This window comes from Herpailurus yagouaroundi, unplaced genomic scaffold, assembly GCF_014898765.1.
Source record: "Herpailurus yagouaroundi ecotype Mexico unplaced genomic scaffold, PumYag 197, whole genome shotgun sequence".
Lineage (NCBI taxonomy): Eukaryota > Metazoa > Chordata > Mammalia > Carnivora > Felidae > Herpailurus > Herpailurus yagouaroundi.
Window position 1 is genome coordinate 22,425,425 of NW_024412428.1, and position 21,798 is coordinate 22,447,222.

The following is a 21,798-nucleotide window of genomic DNA, read 5'->3' on the forward strand; positions in this document are numbered from 1 at the left end:
TAATGAACCCCGAAGAAAGATTAAGAATATTATAAGGAATACAAAAATTAATGAAATATCTAATACACAAATTTACAATGTCTACAGCCAAATAAAGGTTATTAGATATACAAAAAACAGGAAAATAACCACAAAAAGGACAAAAATCCATTAGAATTTAAAAAATCAGATATAGAATTATTAGATACGGACATTAAAACGGTTATTATAACAGTACCTCCTATTTTCAAGAAGCTATCCCAGAGGTCAGCAAACTACAATCAAATCCAGCATGCCCATTTTTATAAAGTTATTGGAATACAGCCACACTTATTCATTTGCACTTTGTCTGTGACTGTTTTCATGCTACAATGACAGAGATTGCATCACCTAAAATTTGTATTATCTGACCCTTTACAGAAAAAGTTTGCCAACCTTTGAGCTATAGCAAAGATGTAATAAGCACAGACATAGAATATATATTTTTTAAAAACCGCTAAATTCAACTTCTAAATATGAAAATTCTTAAATGTGTGGTGAGAAGTACACTGAATGGGATTAAAGGCAGGTAAATTTAAGGATAAAGCAAAAGGAATCATCCAAAATGAAATGCACAGCAAAGTAAGCTGAAGACCAAAAATCTGAATAGAGGATCAATGAACTGTGGGAAAAAGTCACATAGCTAAATATATATATGTAATTAGAGACCATGAAGGAGAGGAGAGAAAGAAAAAGGACCAAAAACAGCTTTATTTGAAGACATAATGGCCAAACTGTTTCCAAATTTGATGAAAACTATAAACCTACACATTCAAGAAGTAAAATGAACCTCAAACATGAAAATCTTAAAAACTACACCATTAAATATCACGATCAAAATGCTGAAACACTCTAGGGAGAAGAGAAGATCATAAAATACAACATTTCACATACAGAAGGTACCTGGGTGGCTTAGTCAGTTAAGCATCCCACTCTTGATTTTCACTTAGGTCATGTTCATGGGTTTCAGCACTGCCTTAGGCTCCTGTGGAGCCTGCTTGAGATTCTCTCTCCCTCTCTCTCTGCCCCTCACCCTGCTCCTGCTCTCTCTCTCCCTCAAAAATAAACAAAGTTAAAAAAACAAAAACAAAAAACAGGGGCTCCTGGGTGGCTCGGTCAGTTGAGCGTCTGACTTCAGCTCAGGTCATGATCTCGCAGTTCATGAGTTCAAGCCCCGCGTCAGCATGTCAGGCTCTGTGCTGACAGCTCAGAGCCTGGAGCCTGCTTCCAATTCTGTGTCTACCTCTCTCTCTGCTCCTCCCGCTCTAATACTCTCTCAAAAATAAATAAACATAAAAAAAAAAAACCCACAAAACATTTCACATACAGAGAAACAAAGATTTGGATGACAGCAGACTTCTCTTTGGAAACAATGCAAGCTAGAACACAGCAAGACAGCATCTTTAAAGTACTGGGGGAAAAAAGTCAAACTACAATTTTTTAACCAGTGGAAGTATCTTAAAAACTAAGGCAAAATACAGACCTTTTCAGATGTACAAATGCTGAAAGAAATCATCACCATGTCTGATGTCTATAGAAAATGTTAAGGAAAATCCTTCAAGCAGAAGGAAATGATGCCAGATGGAAATATGGATCTTTATAAAAGAAGGACGAGCACTGGAAACGGTAGCTACATGGCTATTTTAAAGACTCTTTTTTAAATTACTATTTAAATTTCCTTTAAAAAAAGTGGTTAAAGCAAAAATAATAGCACCGTATTATGGGGTTTTACATATACAAGTAAAATGTATGACAATAGGACAAAGACCATGAGGGAAGACATGAAAAATATAGTGACATAGTTTTTATAATATACATTCAATAGTAAAAATAATTTGGAAATAGACTATGCCACAACTATATGGTCAACTAATCTTAAAGCAGGAAAGAATATCCAATGGAAAAAAGTCTCTTCAACAGTGAAATGGACAGCAACACGTAGAAGATTAAAACTGGACCACTCTCTTACACCATACACAAAAATAAATTCAAACGGGATGAAAGACCTAAATGTGAGATAATATACCATCAAAATCCTAGAGGAAAACTCAGGCAGCAACCTCTTTGACCTCAGCTGCAGCAACTTCTTAGTAGACACATCACTGAAGGCAAGAGAGACAAAAGCAAACCTGAACTACTGGGACTTCATCAAGATAAAAAGCTTCTGCATGGTGAAGGTACCAATCAGCAAAACTAAAAGGCAGCATATGGAATGGGAGGAGATAATGGAAAGCAACATATCTGATGAAGGGTTAGTATCTGAAATCTATAAAAGACTTATCAAACTCAATACCCAAAAAACAAACAACCCAGTTAACAAAGGGCAGAAGACACAAATAAACACCTCTCCAAAGAAGACACCCAGATGGCTTAAAGACACCTGAAAAAATGTTCAACATCACTCATAATCAGAAAATACAAATCAAAACCACATTTAGATACCACCTCACACCTGTCAGAATGGCTAAAATCAACAACACAAGAAACAACAGGTATTGGTGTGGATGTGGAGAAAGGGGAACCCTCTTGCACTGTTGGTGAGAATGCAAACTGATGCAGCCACTCTGGAAAACAGTATGGAGGTTCCTCAAATAGTTAAAAATAGAGCTACTCTACAACCCAGCAATTGCACTATTAGGTAGTCATCCAAAGGATACAAAAATACAGATTCAAAGGAGTACATGGATCCCAATGTTTATAGCAGCATTATCAACAATAGCCAAACTATGGAGGGAGCCCAATGTCCACTGACTGATGAATGGATAAAGAAGATGTGGCGCGCATGTGCGCACGCGCGCACACACACACACACACACACACACACACACACACCGAGGAATATTACTCAGCCATCAAAAAGAATGAAATCTTGCCATTTGCAATGGCATGGATGGAGCTGGAGAGTATTATGCTAAGCAAAATAAACCAGTCAGAGAAAGACAAATACTATATGATTTCACTCATGTGTAATTTAACAAACAAAACAGATGAACATATAGGAAAGCAGGGGAAGAGAAGAGAGGGAAACAAACCATAAGAGACTCTTAGTGACAGAGAACAAATTATGAGTTGATGGAGGGAGGTGAGTGGGAGATGGGCTAGACGGGTGATGGTTACTAAGGAGGCCATGTTATGATCAGCACTGGGTGTTGTATGTAAGTGATGAATCACTGAATTCTACTCCTGAAACCAATACTATACTGTATGTTAACTGAAATTTAAATTTAAAAAAAAGAAAAAAGAGAAAAAGGGGGTGACAGGTATAAGGATAAATGCAAATTTAAAAAAAGAGAAGTGATTTCCCCTCTCTTCTTAGAGCATATACTTTAGAAAACTTATAGGGGCGCCTGGGTGGCTCAGTTGGTTAAACATCTGACTTCTGCTTACATCAAGACCTCATGGTTCATGAGTTTCAGTCCCACATTGGTTCTCTGCTGTCAGCACAGAGCCTGCTTCGGATCCTCTCTCTCCCTGCCCCTCCCCAGCCCGTGCTCACACTCTCTCTTTCTCTCTCTCTCTCAAAAATAAACATGTAAAAAGAAAAAAAGAAAAAAAAAGAAAACTTTTAATTGTAAACTCCTTGTTTCTGTTATGTATTTTAAAAGCTAAGATCCTTGCCAGCTTTCTGACCCAGGGATGTCTTTCTCAAGGACCTAGGATCCATCTCTTTGAAATGCAACCATCAAGGAAGGTAGCACCACTATCTCCCAGGCTCTGTAGGGCAGTGGGACCCTAACTTCAGCAGGCACCGTTCTCTAGGTGGCAAAGTTACCTCTTGTCATAAAATGTGAGGAGTTTCTTTTTCTTTTGGACAAAGCCAATTAACTAAAACAGATCGTCACCCTCATTACCAAGTGAATCTAAAGTGAACTGCATGTGACAAACGGTACTGTCGAGTCCTCTTACGTGAAGACTACCTCTTGTTTATCTCAAAAGCATATATGTAATGGGCTGTCACTGCCTGTCTATAAAAGGGTGAGATTCCTTCTGTTTTGAAGTCTCTCAGCAGATTACTTGTGATAGGCATCACATTTTGGTTTAATGCCTGTTCAAAAATAAAACTGTTTTCTTTCTCTTGAGGAAAAAAAAAAGAAAATAGACTATGAAAAGTTTCAAATATATACTATAAACCCTGAAATGAATAACACAAAAAAGTTATAGCTAACAAGCCAACAAATGACAAAAAAGGAATCATAAAAAATGGCCAATCCAAACAAAGTCATAAAAAGAGAGGAAAGAGACAAAGAAAAAATGAGACAAGTAGAAACAAATAGCAAGGTGGCAGATTTAAACCCAACCATTTCAAAAACCACTTTAAATGTCAATGGTTTATGGGGCACCTGGGTGGCGCAGTCGGTTAAGCGTCCGACTTCAGCCAGGTCACGATCTCGCGGTCCGTGAGTTCGAGCCCCGCGTCGGGCTCTGGGCTGATGGCTCAGAGCCTGGAGCCTGTTTCCGATTCTGTGTCTCCCTCTCTCTCTGCCCCTCCCCCGTTCATGCTCTGTCTCTCTCTGTCCCAAAAAAAATAAACGTTTGAAAAAATAAAAATAAAAAAAAAATAAAATAAATGTCAATGGTTTAAAAACCCCAATTAAGAGGCAAAGACCGACTCAACTATATGCAGCCTACAAGAAACCCACCCACATTAAATACAGTTGACCCTTGAACAACATGGGAGTTAAGGCTGCTGACCCCGGTGCAGTTGAACATCCAACTATAATTTTCATTTCCCCAAAATTTAACTACTAATAGCCTACTGTTGACCAAAAGCCTTACTGATAATATATACAGTCGACTAACACATAATTCATTTGTTACATGTATTATATACTAAAGAAAATGTTACTAAGAAAATCATAAGGAAGAGAAAATACACATATAGTACTGTAGCATATTTACTGAAAATAAATCCAGGTATGGTGGACCCACTTACTTCAAACCCATGTTGTGCAAGGGTCAGCTGAATAAAGATACAAAGAGGTTAAGAGTTTTTTTTAAAAAAAGTATACAATGCTAAATACTTGTCAAAAGAGAGCTTAAGTGTTTATATTAATATTAGAAAAAGATTTCAGGGCGCCTGGGTGGCTCAGTTGGCTAAGCATCCAACTTTGGTCGGCTTAGGTCATGATGTCTCAGTTCATGAGTTCAAGCCCCATATCAGGCTCTGTGCTGAAAGCTCAGAGCCTGGAGCCGGCTTCAGATTGTATCTTCCTCTCTCTGTCCCTCCCCCGTTCACACTCTGTATCTCTCTCTCTCAACAATAAATAAATATTAAAAAAAATTTTTTTAACAGAAAAAGACTTCAGAGCAAAAAGACAGGGATAAAGAGAATAATTTCATCATGCATTAAATTAATAATATATGATACATATCATGTAAAATATATTAATAGTAAAGTTTATTAAGTAATACTAAGATATAATAAAGTACAATAATAAAAGATTATAAACAATTTTCTGCCAGTTCAACAACTTAGATGGACACATTCCTTGAAAAACATACATTGCCCAAGCTCACTAAAATAGTAATAAAACTGAATTGCCCATATCTATTTAAAGAAATTGAATTTGTAGTTAAAAACCTTCCCACAAAAGAAAAAAAAAAAAAACCTTGAGACCCATATGGTTATGGTTTTGCCAAACATTTAATAATATCAATTTTGTACAAACTCTATGAAAAAATTGAAGAGAACAATTTCCCAATTCATTCTATAAGGCCAGAATTATTCTGTCAAAACGTCCAACAAAAATTGAAGAAAAAAAAAAAACTAGAAAAAAAACCCATAACCATAAAGAGAAAATACAGACCAATATCCCTTGTAAACACACAGTACAAAAATTCTTAAAAGTTTAGCAAATCAAATCCAACAATATATGAAAGGGATACTATATTATTATCAAGTGGAATTTATCCAAGAAGGGAAAGTTGTTTTAACAGGCAATATCAATAGTCTAATAAAGGAAAAATATGATCATCACGATAGATGCAGAAAACACATTTCAGAAACTCCAACATTTATTTCTGATATAAAAAAAATCTCTGCAAACTAGGAATAGAAAGAAAATTCCTTAATGTGATAAACAACACCTAAGAAAAACCTACTCCTGACATTATACTTAATGCTAAAAGACAGAATGATTTCTTTCTAAGAGCAGGAACTCTTAGCACTTCTATTCAACACTGTATTGAAATCTTAGCCAGTGCAACAGACAAGAAAAAAAAAGCAAAAAGATTAGAAAGGAAGAAATAAAGCTGTCATTATTCACACATGACATAGCTGTGAATATAAAAAACCTATGGAAACTCAAAATGGGCAAAAAACGTAAAGAGACATTTCACTGATGATAAACAAATGGCAAATAAGCACATTTAGAAGACTTTCAGCAGCTATGCACTTTGGGTGATAATGATGTGTCAGTATTAGTTCACTAACCGTAACAAATGTAGCACTCTTGTGGGAATGGTGACAGTGGAAAAGGTTAAGCATTTATGGGGGCAGGGGGAATATGGGAAATCTCTGTACCTTTTGCTCAATTTTGTTGTGAACCTAAAACTATTCTAAAAAGTCTATTAAAAAAATATTCCATATCATTAGCCATCAGAAAAATGTAAATTAAAACCACAATGAGATATCACTACATACTGAGAAAAATGGCTAATATTAAAAAAAAAAAGTAAAACCACCAAATGTTGGCAAAGATGCTGGGAAACTGGAACACGCATATATTGATGATAGTAATACAAAATGGTACAGCCACTCTGAAACAAAGTTTGGCAGCTCTTACACAATTAAGCATATATGACCACACCATATGACCTACATGACCATACCATATGGCCAGCAATTGCACTCTTGGTTATTTATCTCCCAGGAAAATGAAAACTGGTATCTATACAAAAACCTATACACAAATGTTCAAAGCAGCTGTATTCACAACAGTTAAAACCTATGAAGAGAGCAGGTATCTTTCAATGAGTGAATGGTTACACAAACTGTGGTCCAGTCATACCATGGAATACTACTAAACAACAATAATAAGTTGCAGTGGGCTGACTTGTGCTCCCCACCCCTGCAAAACTCATATGTTGAAGTACTAACCTAAGTACCCAAGAATGTGACTGTTTTTTTAAGTCAGGACTTCAAAAGGGGTACAGTAAATTAAAATGAGGACATTTGGTGAGCCGTAATCCAACCTGATTATAGTGTCCTTATAAGAACAGGAAATCTGGACACACAAACACACAAGGGAGTGTGTGCACAGGAAAACCATTTTAGAGCACAAGGAGAAGGCAGCCATCTGCAAGCCAAATAGAGAGGTCCCAGAAGAAACTAAATCTGCAGACACCTTAACTTGGACTTTCAGGCTCCAGAAACATGACAAAATTTCTGATAAGTCACCCAGTCTGTAGTATTTTGTTATAGCAGCCCTATCAAACTAATATATTGATATATAACTTCAATTATTCTCCAGGGAATTATGCTGAAAAAAGCCAATCCCAAAGGTTAAATAATGTATGATCCCATTTATATAACATTATCGAATTATAAAATATGTCAATTGAGTAAAGACCTTATTAAACACCTATGTATGTACTCCAATTGGTCTACTGATACGGTCAACATAATACTTAAAAAGATGATTATAATCACTGGCCATCTTTGGAAGATCTTACAAATTTTTAGTTTAAAAAGTAGTAAGTAAAAGCAAACCATAAATCTCTCATCTAGCCTTCCTTTCCTGAATAAACTACACTTTAGAATAAGAACAGTTAATAGAGGAAAGTTTCTCTTTACAGAATTACAACTAATAGTTGAGAGAGGAATGATAAAGTTTTAGCAACTCCTATAGATCCAGTTAATGGTGATCAATAATTGCTTACATCAAAAAAAAAAAAAAAAAAAGAGAGAAAGACTAACAAGATATGTGCCTGCCAATTGGTATCCACAAAAATATCTCTGAAGTATTTCTTCCAGAAAATATCAAACCAGGATCTGATCAGGCCTCTAGGCCTGCTCTATTTCCAGGAAATACAGAGAATTAGACAATTATGTTAAACAATGGAGGAGATGCAATCTGCAAAATACACACTGTAGGAAATTCTACAGGATAAACAATCCAGTTTCTTCAACTAAATTGTAAGAGAAGAAAGGGGGTAGGTAAAACCTACAGATTACGAGATTTAAGACAGAAGTCAATCAATCACAATATATGAACTTTATTTTGATCCTGATCAGAACACATGAAAAAAAATTATAAATAATCGAGAAATTTTGAACACTGGATATCCGATAATAGAAAATTTGCACCAATTTTGTTAGATGTGATGAACAGAAGTCACTTTTTAAAAAGACAATGCATACCGAAGGGGTGCCTGGATGGCTCAGTCAGTTAAACATCCCACTCTTGATCTTGCAGTTCATGAGTTCTAGCCCCACACAGGGTTCTGTGCTGATAGTACAGAGCCTACTTGGGATATTTTCTCTCTCTCTCGCTCTCATAATAAATAAATAAACTTAAAAAAAAAAAAGAATACAAGATCATGCATAGTGAGATATTTATTGGTGAAACAACATAACCTGAATTTACTTTAAAATAATCTGGAATCAGAGAGAAATATAGTTTGGCCATGATTTATAATTGGTTAAGAGGTATAGGAGAGTTCACACTATTAACCTATTTTTATAAATCTCTAAAATTCTCCATAATAAGATGTAAAAAATTAACCTTAGAAGCAGAATCATAAATAAAAGAAGTTGCAAATAGCCTCTATCTGTAAGACAAAATATAACATTCACGTATATGTTCTTAAAGGATTTTTTTTCTCAGCAACACTCACACGTAATCAGAATATGAGCACCATATTCAAAAAGAAAGGGTAAATATAGTACTAATAACTAGAAAATAACAGGTATATACCTTCTATTACACTTAATTTTTAAATATTCTCTTTTTTAAGTTTATTAAAAAAAACTCTTCATATGTCTGTAGTATGTGACTCTTCATATGTCTGTAGTATAACTTACATGGAATGGCTACTGTTACTCCAATTCCAAACTATTCATTTTCATTATCTTTCTAAATATAATGACCCGTATCACAAAAACAAATGACTCTATCAAGGGCAATATATTTCATAGCTCTTGAATGGACACAGACACACGAAACCCTACAAGGACAGCATTCAGGCATCATTTCTGCTCTACAGATGAATAAACTGAGACTTGGAGAATCAACCAATTTATCTAAAATCCTACAGCTACACTGCAACTACTATAATCAAAACTTTCCTGCTTCAAGGTCCAAGGTCTTCTCCACTCTACCATGCAATGATTTAAGATGCAGAAGAAAATCAAAATTCTAACTGATTCACTGTAAATCCCAACATGAACAACACTCCTGGCCAATTTCTTAATGAAAAGTCCTTTATTTATATGTTATATGCAGTATGAATACAATCTAATGTAATGACAACAATCACTAATATTACATCCACTAAACGTTTATACAAAAAGGAAAAAACACTTTTCTAGACAAAATACCACAAACTTTCCTTAAGTTTTACCAAAATTACATCAAAATCATTACACATACATTTATAAATTCAACTATTTTCAATGTTTCTTTGGCTATTTTGGGGTCTTTCGTGGTTCCATAAACATTTAAGGACTGTTTGTTCTAAGCTCTGTGAAAAATGCTGTTGGTATTTTAATAGGAATTGCATAAATGTGTAGATTGCTTTGGGTAGTACAGACATTTTAATAACTTTTTTCTTCTAATCCATAAGAATGTAATGTCTTTCCATTTCTTGGTGTCCTTTCAATATCCTTCCTCAGTGTTCTATAGTTTTCATAATAAAGGTCTTTTCACCTCTTGGGAACTATCTTACTGTTTTGGGTGCAATTGTAAATGAGATCCATTCCTTAATTTTATTTTCTTTTTCTGTTTCATTATTGGTGTTCAGAAATGGAACATATTTCTGCACATTGATTTTGTATCCTGTGACTTTACTGAATTCGTGTATCAGTTCTAGCAGTTTTTTGCTGGACTTTCGAGTTTTCTATATAGATAGAGTACAATGTCATCTACAAATAGTGAAATGATCATATGGTTCTTATCCTTTCTTGAAAAGCAAAGCTGGAGGTATCAAAATTCCAGAATTCAAGTTATATTACAAAGCTGTATTGATCAAAACAGTATAATACTGGCACAAAAACAGACACATAGATCAATGGAACAGAAAATGCATAAATGAACCCACAACTATATACTGAATTTATCTTCAACAAAGCAGGAAATAATATCCAATAGAAAAAAGACAGTCTCTTCACCAAATGGAAGAGGTGAAGAGAGTGCTGGGAAAACTGAAGAGCAACATGCAAAAGAATGAAACTGGGCCACTTTCTTACACCAAACACAAAAATAAATTCAAAATGAATGAAAGAGGGGCGCCTGGGTGGCGCAGTCGGTTAAGCGTCCGACTTCAGCCAGGTCACGATCTCGCGGTCTGTGAGTTCGAGCCCCGCGTCAGGCTCTGGGCTGATGGCTCAGAGCCTGGAGCCTGTTTCCAATTCTGTGTCTCCCTCTCTCTCTGCCCCTCCCCTGTTCATGCTCTGTCTCTCTCTGTCCCAAAAATAAATAAACTTTGAAAAAAAAAATTTAAAAAAATGAATGAAAGACAAAATGTGAGACAGAAAACCATGAAAATCCTAGAGGAGAACACAGGCAGTAACCTCTTTGACACTGGCCATAGAAACTTCTTTCTAGACAGGTCTCCTGAGGCAAGGGAACAAAAGCAAAAATAAACTACTGGGACTTGATCAAAATAAAAAGCTCCTGCAAAGTGAACAATCAACAAAACTAAAAGGCAATCTATGGAATGGGAGAAGATATTTCCAAATGACATATCTGATAAAGGGTTAGTATCCAAAATATATGAAGAACAAATAAAACTCAACACCCAAAAACCAAATAATCCAATTTAAAAATGGGCACAAGACATGAATAGACATTTTTCTAAGGAAGACATACAGATGGCCAACAGACACATGAAAAGATGCTCAACATCATTCATCATCAGGGAAACACAAATCAAAACTACAATGAGATACCACCCCATGCCTATCAGAAGGGCTAAAATCAACAACACAAGAAACAGCAGGTGTTGGAAGGATGTGGAGAAAGGAGTACCCTCATGCACTGTTAGTGGGAATGCAAACTGGAACAGCCACTCTGGAAAACAGTATGGAGGTTCCTCAAAAAGTTCAAAATAAAACTATCTATAATCCAGCAACTGCACTACTAGGTATTTACCCAAAGAATACAAAAATACTAATTCAAAGGGATACCCAACGTTTACAGCAGCATTATTTACAATAGCCAAATTATGGAAACAGCCCAAGCGTCCATCGACTGATGAATGGATAAATATGTGGTATATATACACAATAGTATATTACTCAGACATAAAAATTACAATTACATGAATGGAGCTAGAGAGTGTTATGCTAAGTGAAGTCAGAGAAAGAAAAATACAATATGACTTCACTCATATGTGGAACTTAAAAACAAATAAGCAAAGGGAAAAAGAGAGAGAGGCAAACCAAGAAACAGAATTGGTCTGGGTGAGTGGGAGGATAGGTTAAATAGGTAATGGGGATTGAGGAGTGCACTTGTGATGAGCACCACATGCTAAATGTAAGTGATGAAGCATTATATTGTACACCTGAAACTAATATTACGCTAATCATGTTAACGAACTGGAATTTATATAAAAACTTTAAAAAATTAAAGTATTTTAACTGATTCTTAAGTTCTCTTAAAAATTATATTAATATAAAATTTTCGAGGGTAATTCTTAAGTCAAATTATTCTGGCTGCATGATTTAATATAGGCCTTCATTTACACTAACAAGTGTTTTGTATGCATAAAGTTATTTAACCCACATTTTAACTCCAAGATCCAGAAATTATTGTTAATCCTTTATACAAATAACAAAACTGAGACTTGGAGATTTTAGGTAACTTGTTCAAGATCATGGAGGTAGTAAAAGGTAGAACTGAGACTTGAGTCAGTCTAGTCTGATGACAAATCCTTGCTCTTAACCCATCCTTTATTCCAATAAATATCACCTACTTTCAGTTTCCAGAGTTCCCTGAGTTACTAAATTCCTTCTCTTGTTTCAAAGAAGATAACCAACTGCTATCTAGAATAGCTAGAACAGAACAGCTGCATCAGAAACTGGTTAATTTTGTCATTACATTCACTTGTCTGCACACACTGTTACATTCTCCCTTAGATATTGTATAAACAGAGGTTAAATTCTCAGGCCAACCCTCAAAAAGTTAAATATCCCTTAAAATAATATTTCTACATAAATGTCTGGTATTTATAACAGGATAATACCATACCCTCCTCTGTCATACACCCTGGAAAAAAAAAAAAGTATCCTATATCCCAAAGATAACATGAAATTCCTTGTCTTCCTCCTGCATACCACCAAGAATGATTTCACATCCCCTAGTCCCCTCATCAGCTCCATTAGGAGAAAAAACATAGGGTAAGAAAGTAGTAATATTTACTTGTACTTGTAGTCAAGTCAGAAGCCTAAAAGGGCCTCAATGATGAAAACTATTACTGTTATAGTTCAGTACAAAAAAAGTTTTGTGTGAACTAGCCTGGAAACCTAACTACTATATTGTACTTACAAAGACCGGGAACATAACCCACTCATAAACTGGAAACTATATTCACCAATTCTCTCTATAATCTACTACTCCTTTCCAACTTTCTGAAAACTAAAAGCCTAGCATTTATGAGTGAGAGGTGACAGAGCTATGACTATCTTTAACTACACATGCACAAAAAAACTTGTTTTTTTTGTTACATGAAGTACCCAAATCAGTGAAAATATACATTAGATCCTTTGGGACGATAATACCCAAGTCATTCATCCAAGATACTTCAATATTCTTCCTTTTTTAGTAAGGAGTTCCAGATTATATTCAGGTCTTTGAAATTGGATTCATTTTCTCTTTTTTATTACCAGATGCTATTGCACTGAATGCTTGTGCACAATCCCCCACAATTCATATCCTTAAAACCTAATGCCCAACGTGATGGTATTAGGAGTTGTGGCCTTTAGGAAGTGATCAGGTCACAAGGGCTCTGTCCTAATGAATGGGACCAGTATCCTTAAAAAGAGGCTCAAGAAAGCTGCCACCCCTTCCACCATGTGAGGCCAGTGACATGGCACTGTCTATGAAACAGGAAATAGGCCCTCACACAGAGAATCGGCCAGCACTATGATCTTGGACTTCCCAGCCTCCAGAACTGTGAGAAATAAATTTCTGTTGTTTATGAGCCACCCAGTCTGTGGTATCTTGTTACAGTAGCCCAAATGGACTAAGATACCAGATTTTGTAATGGTCTTAAATATTTTTATGATATACAAAAACATATTTTGTTGTGTTAATCTGATCAGTAAAACCAGACAGATATGTACACTAATATGATGCTGTTAAAAAGTAAATTCATTAAAAGTGTCTGTCTAGAGTGTAATTTAACTATCAAAAGTTTTATAAATATTCATAGTTTTTGACACAGTAATTCAAAATGTATTCTAACAATCAGAGTTTCACTCATTAAATTATCAAGGGCTTACTTTGTGCCAGGCATTATTCTTCTGAATAAGGATGTTTATCACATCATTTTATGTGCCAAAAAGTTGGGGGAAAAAATGTCCAATAACAGTAAGAGTTAAAACATCAAAATCTATCTAATGTATTAAATGTTATAGTACCATCGGAAACTATTATTAAATATCAAAAAATATTTAACAATAAAATGCTCATGTTGAGAAAAAAATTGTATAACAAGATACAAAACTATTATATGTAACTATGTATAACTACATGTATGATCCCAAATCTGTGTTCTAAATGTTCTTAGCCAGAGACCTTGGTCAAGTTACTTAACCTCACTCTACTTCAGTATCACCTTCTAAAAATTTTACATGTAAAACACAGATTTTTTTATTTCATATCTCAATGGATTGTTGAATGGGTTGTTTGCAAAATGCTTATAATATTCCTCCAGTACATATAAAGCACTAGGAATTATTTGCTGGTGTTAGTAGTGTTAGTAGTATCACACATATACACACACACCCCTCTGAAAAGAAAAAAAAATGGAAGAAATATATCAAATGCTATCAAAGATTCAGAATTAGTTTTGTTAGAATTTAGAAACAATCAGGAAATTTAAATACTTATTTAAATTTAAAATTTTAAATTTGATTTAATTTATTTAAATTTAATTTATTTAAATTTATTTAAATTTAAATTTATAAAATATTAAAGATTATTTTATAAGGTATGGCTTTGCTTTTCAATAACCCTTTGTACCAGAGTAAAGTATATGAATAAAATATATCATCTAAGATTTGCTTTAAAATACTTTGGAGGGGTTTATATCGGGAGATTTAAAAAAAACTTTTAATGCTAAAAAAAATTTTTAATGCTAATCAGGATAACATAATTATTACTGGATAACATAATTATTACTAGCTTTCTTTTCTTTATATTTTTCTATTTTCCAAAATAATTTTTTAAACGAGAAAATTTTTTTCAAAAAATGTTAAGGAAATCCTTACCAACACTCCATCCACAGATGAAACTTTTTCCCAAGTAAACCAAGCTCTTTCTCTGACATGATCTGGTATCTTTAATTTCTGACATAATGCAATAAAATCAGGTTCTTCAGTTTCTTCAAATACAAGCCTGCCAGATAAAAATAGATATATAATAGGCATATACTTACAAATCAAACTAATTAAATATTTGTTTCAATGGTTTGCATATAACAGCACTGTTCTGAAAAAAAGCATCACTAACTACTTTAAAATCTTATTTATCTTTGAAGAAAACTACAGGTAGAATTTTAAACATATTTATCTTTTTTCATAGTCTTTCCAACAAAAATACCACACAATGAAAAAGGTTTGCTGGCCTGGTGAATCACATACACTTCACAAAAAAATAGCTTTGTAAAAGTAAGTGTAAGCATGATAGCTAAAGCTGTATGGGAAAACTGGGATGACAATAACCGCAAAAAGAGGAAAGCCCATATATAATATTTCAGAATCAATTTAGTATCAGCGACTTTGCTAAAATGCAGTCTACACTTAACCAATATCTCATATAATCTCTCTACCTACTAGCATTTCTTACGTAACGATTAACATAAACTATTGCTATGCTTATTTTATCCTTTTCTCCTCAATCTTCCTTACCCATTATAGGTAGTCAATAGTTTCTTGTTGGCTAGTTCCTGTTCATTCATTTAATGTCTCACACCTAATAATAATAATAACTAGTGTGAGGAATAGCTACTAATTTTTGAGTATTTACACTAACCCTGTACAAAGTACCTTAAATGCACATCAGCCTATTAGATAAGCACTCTTATTATTCTTCTTTTACAGATAAGTACCAAATCAGAGAAGTTAAAGTACTCAACTAGGCAATGGCCAGTAAGTGGGAAACCCAACAGTTTAATTCCATAACCCATGCCCTTGACCACTATTCTAGACTGCCAACCCTCCTTCAAAACATAATTAACTTTTGGTTACACCACCACGGGGGGGTGAAGTGCTATTCCTAGTGAAGGTTTCCCTTCTGACTTCACCACTTAAGCCAGATAAAATGCAACAGAAAAAAAGATCTCAGCTGTCAAGGTAGAAAAAAATCTCACTGAAAAGTGCAGGTGGAGTGGGCCCTGAATCCACCCCTAAGCAAATTGCTAGGCTTCAGACTGCCAGCCAGTAGTTTTACTCTTGCTAAGCAGCTAATCTGAAGAGCTGAACTGCCCATACTAATGAAAACTTTTGTGGGTAAGGATAATCAAGAGTACACTGTATTTTCTATGGTTTGGACTTAACAGGAGAATTTTTGGTAGTTCCACCATTTAAAGATGAATAACAATGTTGGGTCGGGGAAGAAAGGCCTTCTTTTCCCGAGTGATGGCCATAATTTCAGTATTTCTGGCTACCCTACAATAATTGAGAATGCTTCCAAAGCTCTATGGGTAACAGGGGATTCTTTAAGGTATATTTACTGCTTTTTCCAAATGCCAACTTTCAAGTATTGGATACATCAGAGCTTGATTAATAGAAATTAAACTTCTGTCTTCTCCCAGAACGTTTCAGATTTTTTTTAATAGTATGATTTTTAACTGACCCATAAGACAATCCACTTAAACAGATGTATTTTCAATAGCCTTTCACAAACCATCCCAAAAGCCCATTCCTATCTTTTGCAATATGCTTGAACTCTGTATCTGGAAAGTTGAAAGAAAAGGACTTGGTAAAGGACAAAAATGGAGAGGAAGTGGTGAGGGAAAGAAAGGCGTTCCATTTCCCAGCAATCTACACGTAGTCTCAAAGCAGGACCAGTACTGACAATAATAATGGCAATCATACTCTTTCAACCTTAGCTTTTTAACCATAAAGTATCACAATCAAGAACAATAGGATGTCGCAGTACAATAAATATCTCCCTGTCATGTTCTAGTCGCCTAAATTTAGATTCCACTTGGGGAAGAAAAAAAGTTTAATGTGAGCACGTGAACATCACTAATTTTGTACCCAAACAAAAAAGAAAGAAAGAAAGAGAGAGAGAAACACAAGGATGTTTGTTGTCTGGCTCAAAGGCAAAATGTAAGAAAGAATGAAAAATGCTGAAGCTTAACATAGAAGAGTTTTATGCGACAGGAATAAAAGTTCAGAAACTTTCAAGCACTTAGACTAAACGTCTCACAAAACTTTTGCCCATACGCCAGTTCCTCTCAAGTGTTATGACCCTCCAGTCACTACTGATGGCTCTGAATCCCCAAGACCTCAAAGCACTGTTACAAGGAAACGCCACAAAGCACCTCAGCCGAGTACACTGCGGGCAACTGACACGCAGAACCCTGCACTTCACGTCCCATAGCTTTCCTGGTTGGCGTTTCCAGGACTGGGCTTCGGATGCAGTGCACGCCCAGAGGAAAACACTTTCAGCTGTTGCATCTCAGGAGACCAAAACAGAAAGTCAAACACGACCACCGAAATGTTACAAATCTCAACAGGAGACAAACTCTCCACCAGACACCAGCCAGTCATTTTTCTTTTTTGCGTTCGATGGCGCCTCAAAAACACCCTCCGCCGGCGAGCCTTTCCGCCTGGAGGAGGAAAGGCGGCACCTGTCACTTTGCTCAGGGACCCGAGCCCCACCCGCCCGACACCTGTCAAGCTGGAGCCGAGACCCTTCCCGGATTCCCTCCCCTCGCTCCCGAAGCCAGACCCCTGTCACCCCCGTCCAGGCGCTCCGCGGTGCTGGGGGACAAGGGAGAACCCTCCTCCGCAGGGACGCGCAGCCGGCGGAGACGCGCCCCCGCCTAGACGCTGGGGTGCCCGCCCCGACGCACTCTCGAGGCGCCCTTCTCTCGAGACGGCCGCCGCGGCTCCGCTCGCTCACCTGGGCAGAGGCAAGTCCTCGGGGCCGCTGTCCTGCTCGGGGTCCTCTTCAGGAGGGGGCGGCGGCGGCGCCGGGGGTTCGGCGGCGGCGGCGGCGGCTGCGGCTGCTGCTCTCCGGGGGGTTTTGGGCGGCATGACTCCCCCCCAGGGCAGGAGCCAGTGAGTGGTGGCGAAGAGCCGAGGAAGGAGGACGCGCGCACTTCGGGGCACGCCCCGTCCTCTCCCGACTCCCGTTACAAAAATAATTTGAACGTCCCCTGAGAGAAACCGGACAAGCCCTCCCCCGCCCGGCAACCGAGCGCCGCGTCCAACCGCGGGAAAACGTCACTTCCGCCCGCGGCGTCACGTCCGCGAGGCTCCCGAGCCCGCCGGCGTCGGGAGGGAACCGGGGCGCCCAGCGGTGTGCTGGGCGGGGGCGTGAGGTCGGGCGGCCTGGGCGTGGGCCCCCCCCGGCCTGGGCCGAGGCACTCTCTCTGAGGCAGCCGCCGCCGCCCGGACGTGCCTCTACTCGAAATTCTCCCCTCCAGGCCTGGGTGCCGGTAACGGTGCACTGCACAGTCTGGTGCGTGAGATTGGGCCCCGTTTTTATCTGTGGGTTGATCTGGGGCTGCATGCAGCTCAGGCCCCGCCGGGAATATCAAGCGTGTGCACCCAGGGCGGGCACGCCCCTCTCCCTCCGTGGGCGGTGCCGTCCCTCTGTACCACGCTCCTCCCGCCCAATCCGTTACTCAGAATCGGCCAAAACAAAAACAAACCTTTGTGGAATGCTTGATGCAAACAGAACTCTGAGGATCACTGGGAGATGGAAAGTGTAGAACAATTACTGGCCTTTTAGGATCGCTGTTTAGGGAAGGAGAGAGGAGGAGTGCGTACAGAACAGATTGTAGTGTGATAAATGTTTTAATAGCGGTGTAAAGAACCAGGCACCATCGAAATGTCTATGGGACATCTTCAGAGAAGCGGTGGCAGCTGAATGGAAGTTTGCCAGGCAGACCTAACATGTAAGGAGGGCTTACTATGTACCAGGGGTTGTGCTGGCCATTTTAACTAATTATCTTAATCCTCAGAAACAACCCTTTGAAATGAGTAGTAGTATCATTTCTGTTTCCAGATGGGGAAACACGCTCAGAGGAGTTAATTAATTTGCCCAGCATTACAGAGCTGATGGGTTGCCGAGGATATGATTCTGCTTAACCATTACGTTGTGTTGACAAGGAATGCACCCAGAAGAGAGGAGCATGTGCAAAGGCACAAAGACATCAGAGAAGAGCTTGCTAAAAGAGCTTACACCATCAAACTGGTTTAAAAGCTGTGTCTCTTCTGTGTCTTAATATTTACTGTAATAATAGACCGTCTAATATGAATACATGGTTTTCTCTCTTTGGCAGACCCAGTGGATTGCCCAATCAGAACTTCCCAACTGAGGCACTGTGAATACAATATAGCCGTGTTCTGATGTGAATCCCCTCATCCTTGGAACAGCTGAACAGAGCTGAGGCAGGGGGAGCCTTCAAGCAAGTCATGGCTGCAAGCCTCTTGGGTTTATTTTAGCGATTTGCACAATTTGCATCTTCTGTATATACCATGATATATGTCAGGATGTGAAAAGGGTTGGCAGTCATTTGCCTACTCAACAGCCAGTCTGGCCCAAGTTCAGGAAAAATCTCTCTGGGGCCAAAAGCTTGTCAGAAGTAGGGCTCATACCCAGCCTCAGCTACAGAGAATGAGTACCATCAAAGTGGTAATTTTACTCACCTGCCTGGGTTAGTGTAGGCTAACTAACTAACTGCTCAGGATGCAGTTTTGGTCTTTGCAGGATCAAAGGCTGTCTGCTGGTAGCCTGATAAAATGAGATACAGAGATGACACAGTTCTTCTGCCCTTAACTATTTCCATGAGAATGTGACACTTAAACAGTTGCTGCAGTCATTGTGACTTCAGGCAAGCTGACCTGAGGATAAGGCAGAAATGTTAATGATGCTAACAGTAATAATAGCAAAAAAATCTGCCTCCTCGGTGACAACTGAGTCTGACTTGACCAACTCTGGGGCTGACCTCAACTGAGCTGGGGTTTTCAGTTGTTTCTACCAGAAAGCATTGTGACTGATAACATTTGCCCTCTGAGCCACTTCCAAGTAGAGACCAAATCTTAGGCATCATTGTAGCTTTATAGTAGCCAACACAGTGTTAGGCACACAGTAAGTGCTTGTTTGCTAAAAGTAGACGGGCCAAGAGAGCAGAGGAAAGTTCTGGGAACTGAAGTAAACTCTCTACATGTAGAATTGACTTGCTTTATTTAAACCCAGTTTATCAACCTCTGGATTTACCACAATTGTGATAAATCAGAGGTTTTACAATTTGCAAAACGATGTGTATCTTTATCATGGATTAATTTAACTGTGTTCCCCACTACATTTAAAATCCTTACACACCAGGCACCTGGGGGCTCAGTCAGTTAAGCATCCCACTTCAGCTCAGCTCATGATCTCGTGGTTCTTGGGTTTGAGTCCTGTGTCAAGTCCTGCACTGACAGGGTGAAACCTGCTTGGGATTCTCTCTCTTTCCTCTCTCTCTCTCTGCCCCTCCCCTACTCCCACTTTCTCTCTCTCAAAGTAAGTAAACTTAAATAAAATAAAATAAATAATAAAATAAAATAAAATATCCTTACACACAACTCAGGAGCAATTGGATTGATCAAAAGTTTTATATCTCCCACAGCTTTCTGTTGCACAACCAAAGAAATACTAGAAACTCTGCAGATTCTTCAAAGAAGCTTTTCTTGATCTTCCTTCACCACCAGCACTCCACTGAAATCACTCTTTCAAAGGTTACACGTGTCCTACTTGTCAATTCAATGGCTTCTTTCTGGTCTTCATTCTAATTGACTATCTTGCAGTTAACACAATTAACCTCTTCCTCTTTCTTAAAACTTCCCTAGTCTTCCACAAATCCATGGTCTCCTTTTTCTCCTCCTCCCTTCTGTTCCTTTATTAACTCCCAATCCTTCTTCTCCTTGTCTTCAGTGAAGTTTCCCTAGAGCAGCAGGACTCAAAGAGTGTTCCTTGGACCACTGCCAGTTTGCTTATATCTAGTCCACAGGAGATAAGCACAGAAATTAAAAGTGCTTAGCAGCATTTATAGCATTTAATATTTCAGCTATATCCAAGCACATGATCATTGGACACTTCTCATTGAACAAAATGTGGATTCAGGTGTTCTGCAACTTTTTTGATTGTCCTTACCATCTGTAGTGGGACCACATTATAAGGAGTAAATTTCTTCCCCACATTTTTATTTAAATTCAAGTTAATTAACATATAGTGTAGTATTGGTTTCAGGAGTAGAATTTAGTGATTCATCACTTACATAAAACACCCAGTGCTCATCCCAAGTGCATTCCTTAAAGCCCATCACCCATTTAGCCAATCTTCCCCACTCACCTCCCCTCCAGCAACCTTCAGTTTGTTCTCTGTAGCTAAGAGTCTCTTACAGTTTGCCTCTCTCTCTCTCTCTATTTTATCTTATTTTATTTTTCCTTCCCTTCCCCTATGTTCATCCGTTTTGTTTCTTAAATTCCACATTGAGTGAAATCATATGATATTTGTCTTTCTCTGACTTATTTCACTTAGCATAGTAATACTCTAGCTCCATCCATTCACATTGTTGCAAATGGCAAGATTTCGTTCTTTTTGATGGCTGAGTAATATCCCATTATATAATATATATATATAAGTATATATATATATATAATGTATATGGATATGTATGGATATGTATATATCCATATACATTATATATAATATGTATATATCCATATACATATATGGATAAAGAAGATATGCCATATATCACATCTTCTTTATCTATTCATCAGTCAATGGACATTTGGGTTCTCTCCATAATTTGGCTATTCTTGATAGCAGTGTTATAAACATTGGGGTGCATATGCCCCTTCGCATCAATATTTTTGTATCCTTTGGATAAATACCTGGTAGTGCAATTGGTGGATCTTAGGGTAGTTCTATTTTTAACTTTTTGAGGAAGCCCCTTACTGTTTTCCAGAGTGGCTGCTTCAGTTTGCATTCCCACCCACGGTGTAGGAGGGTTCCTCTTTCTGTGCATCCTCACCAACATCTGTTGTTTCCTGACTTGTTAATTTTAGTCATTATGACAGGTGTGAGGTAGTATGTAATTACGGTTTTGATTTGTATTTCCCAGATGATGGGTGATATAGAGCATTTTTTCATGTGTCAGCTATTTGTAGAA

The 21,798-nt window shown here is 37.6% G+C and overlaps 1 protein-coding gene across 3 annotated transcripts in view; it reads right to left on the reverse strand.

Annotated features, from left to right (window-relative positions):
• Window positions 1-17,787, reverse strand: part of RB1 (RB transcriptional corepressor 1) — a 168,211-nt gene extending 150,424 nt beyond the window's left edge. For 2 of the 3 annotated variants that reach the window (XM_040448408.1, XM_040448409.1), the window contains exons 1-2: window positions 17,535-17,787; window positions 14,672-14,798 (exon numbers count right to left, since the gene is read on the reverse strand). In XM_040448408.1, the coding sequence (XP_040304342.1) occupies window positions 14,672-14,798; window positions 17,535-17,668 (261 nt within the window). In that variant the 5' untranslated portion in view covers window positions 17,669-17,787. The remainder of the gene's footprint in view (window positions 1-14,671; window positions 14,799-17,534) is intronic. The other variant, XM_040448410.1, reaches the window with a different exon arrangement.
• Window positions 17,788-21,798: the final 4,011 nt, after the last annotated feature.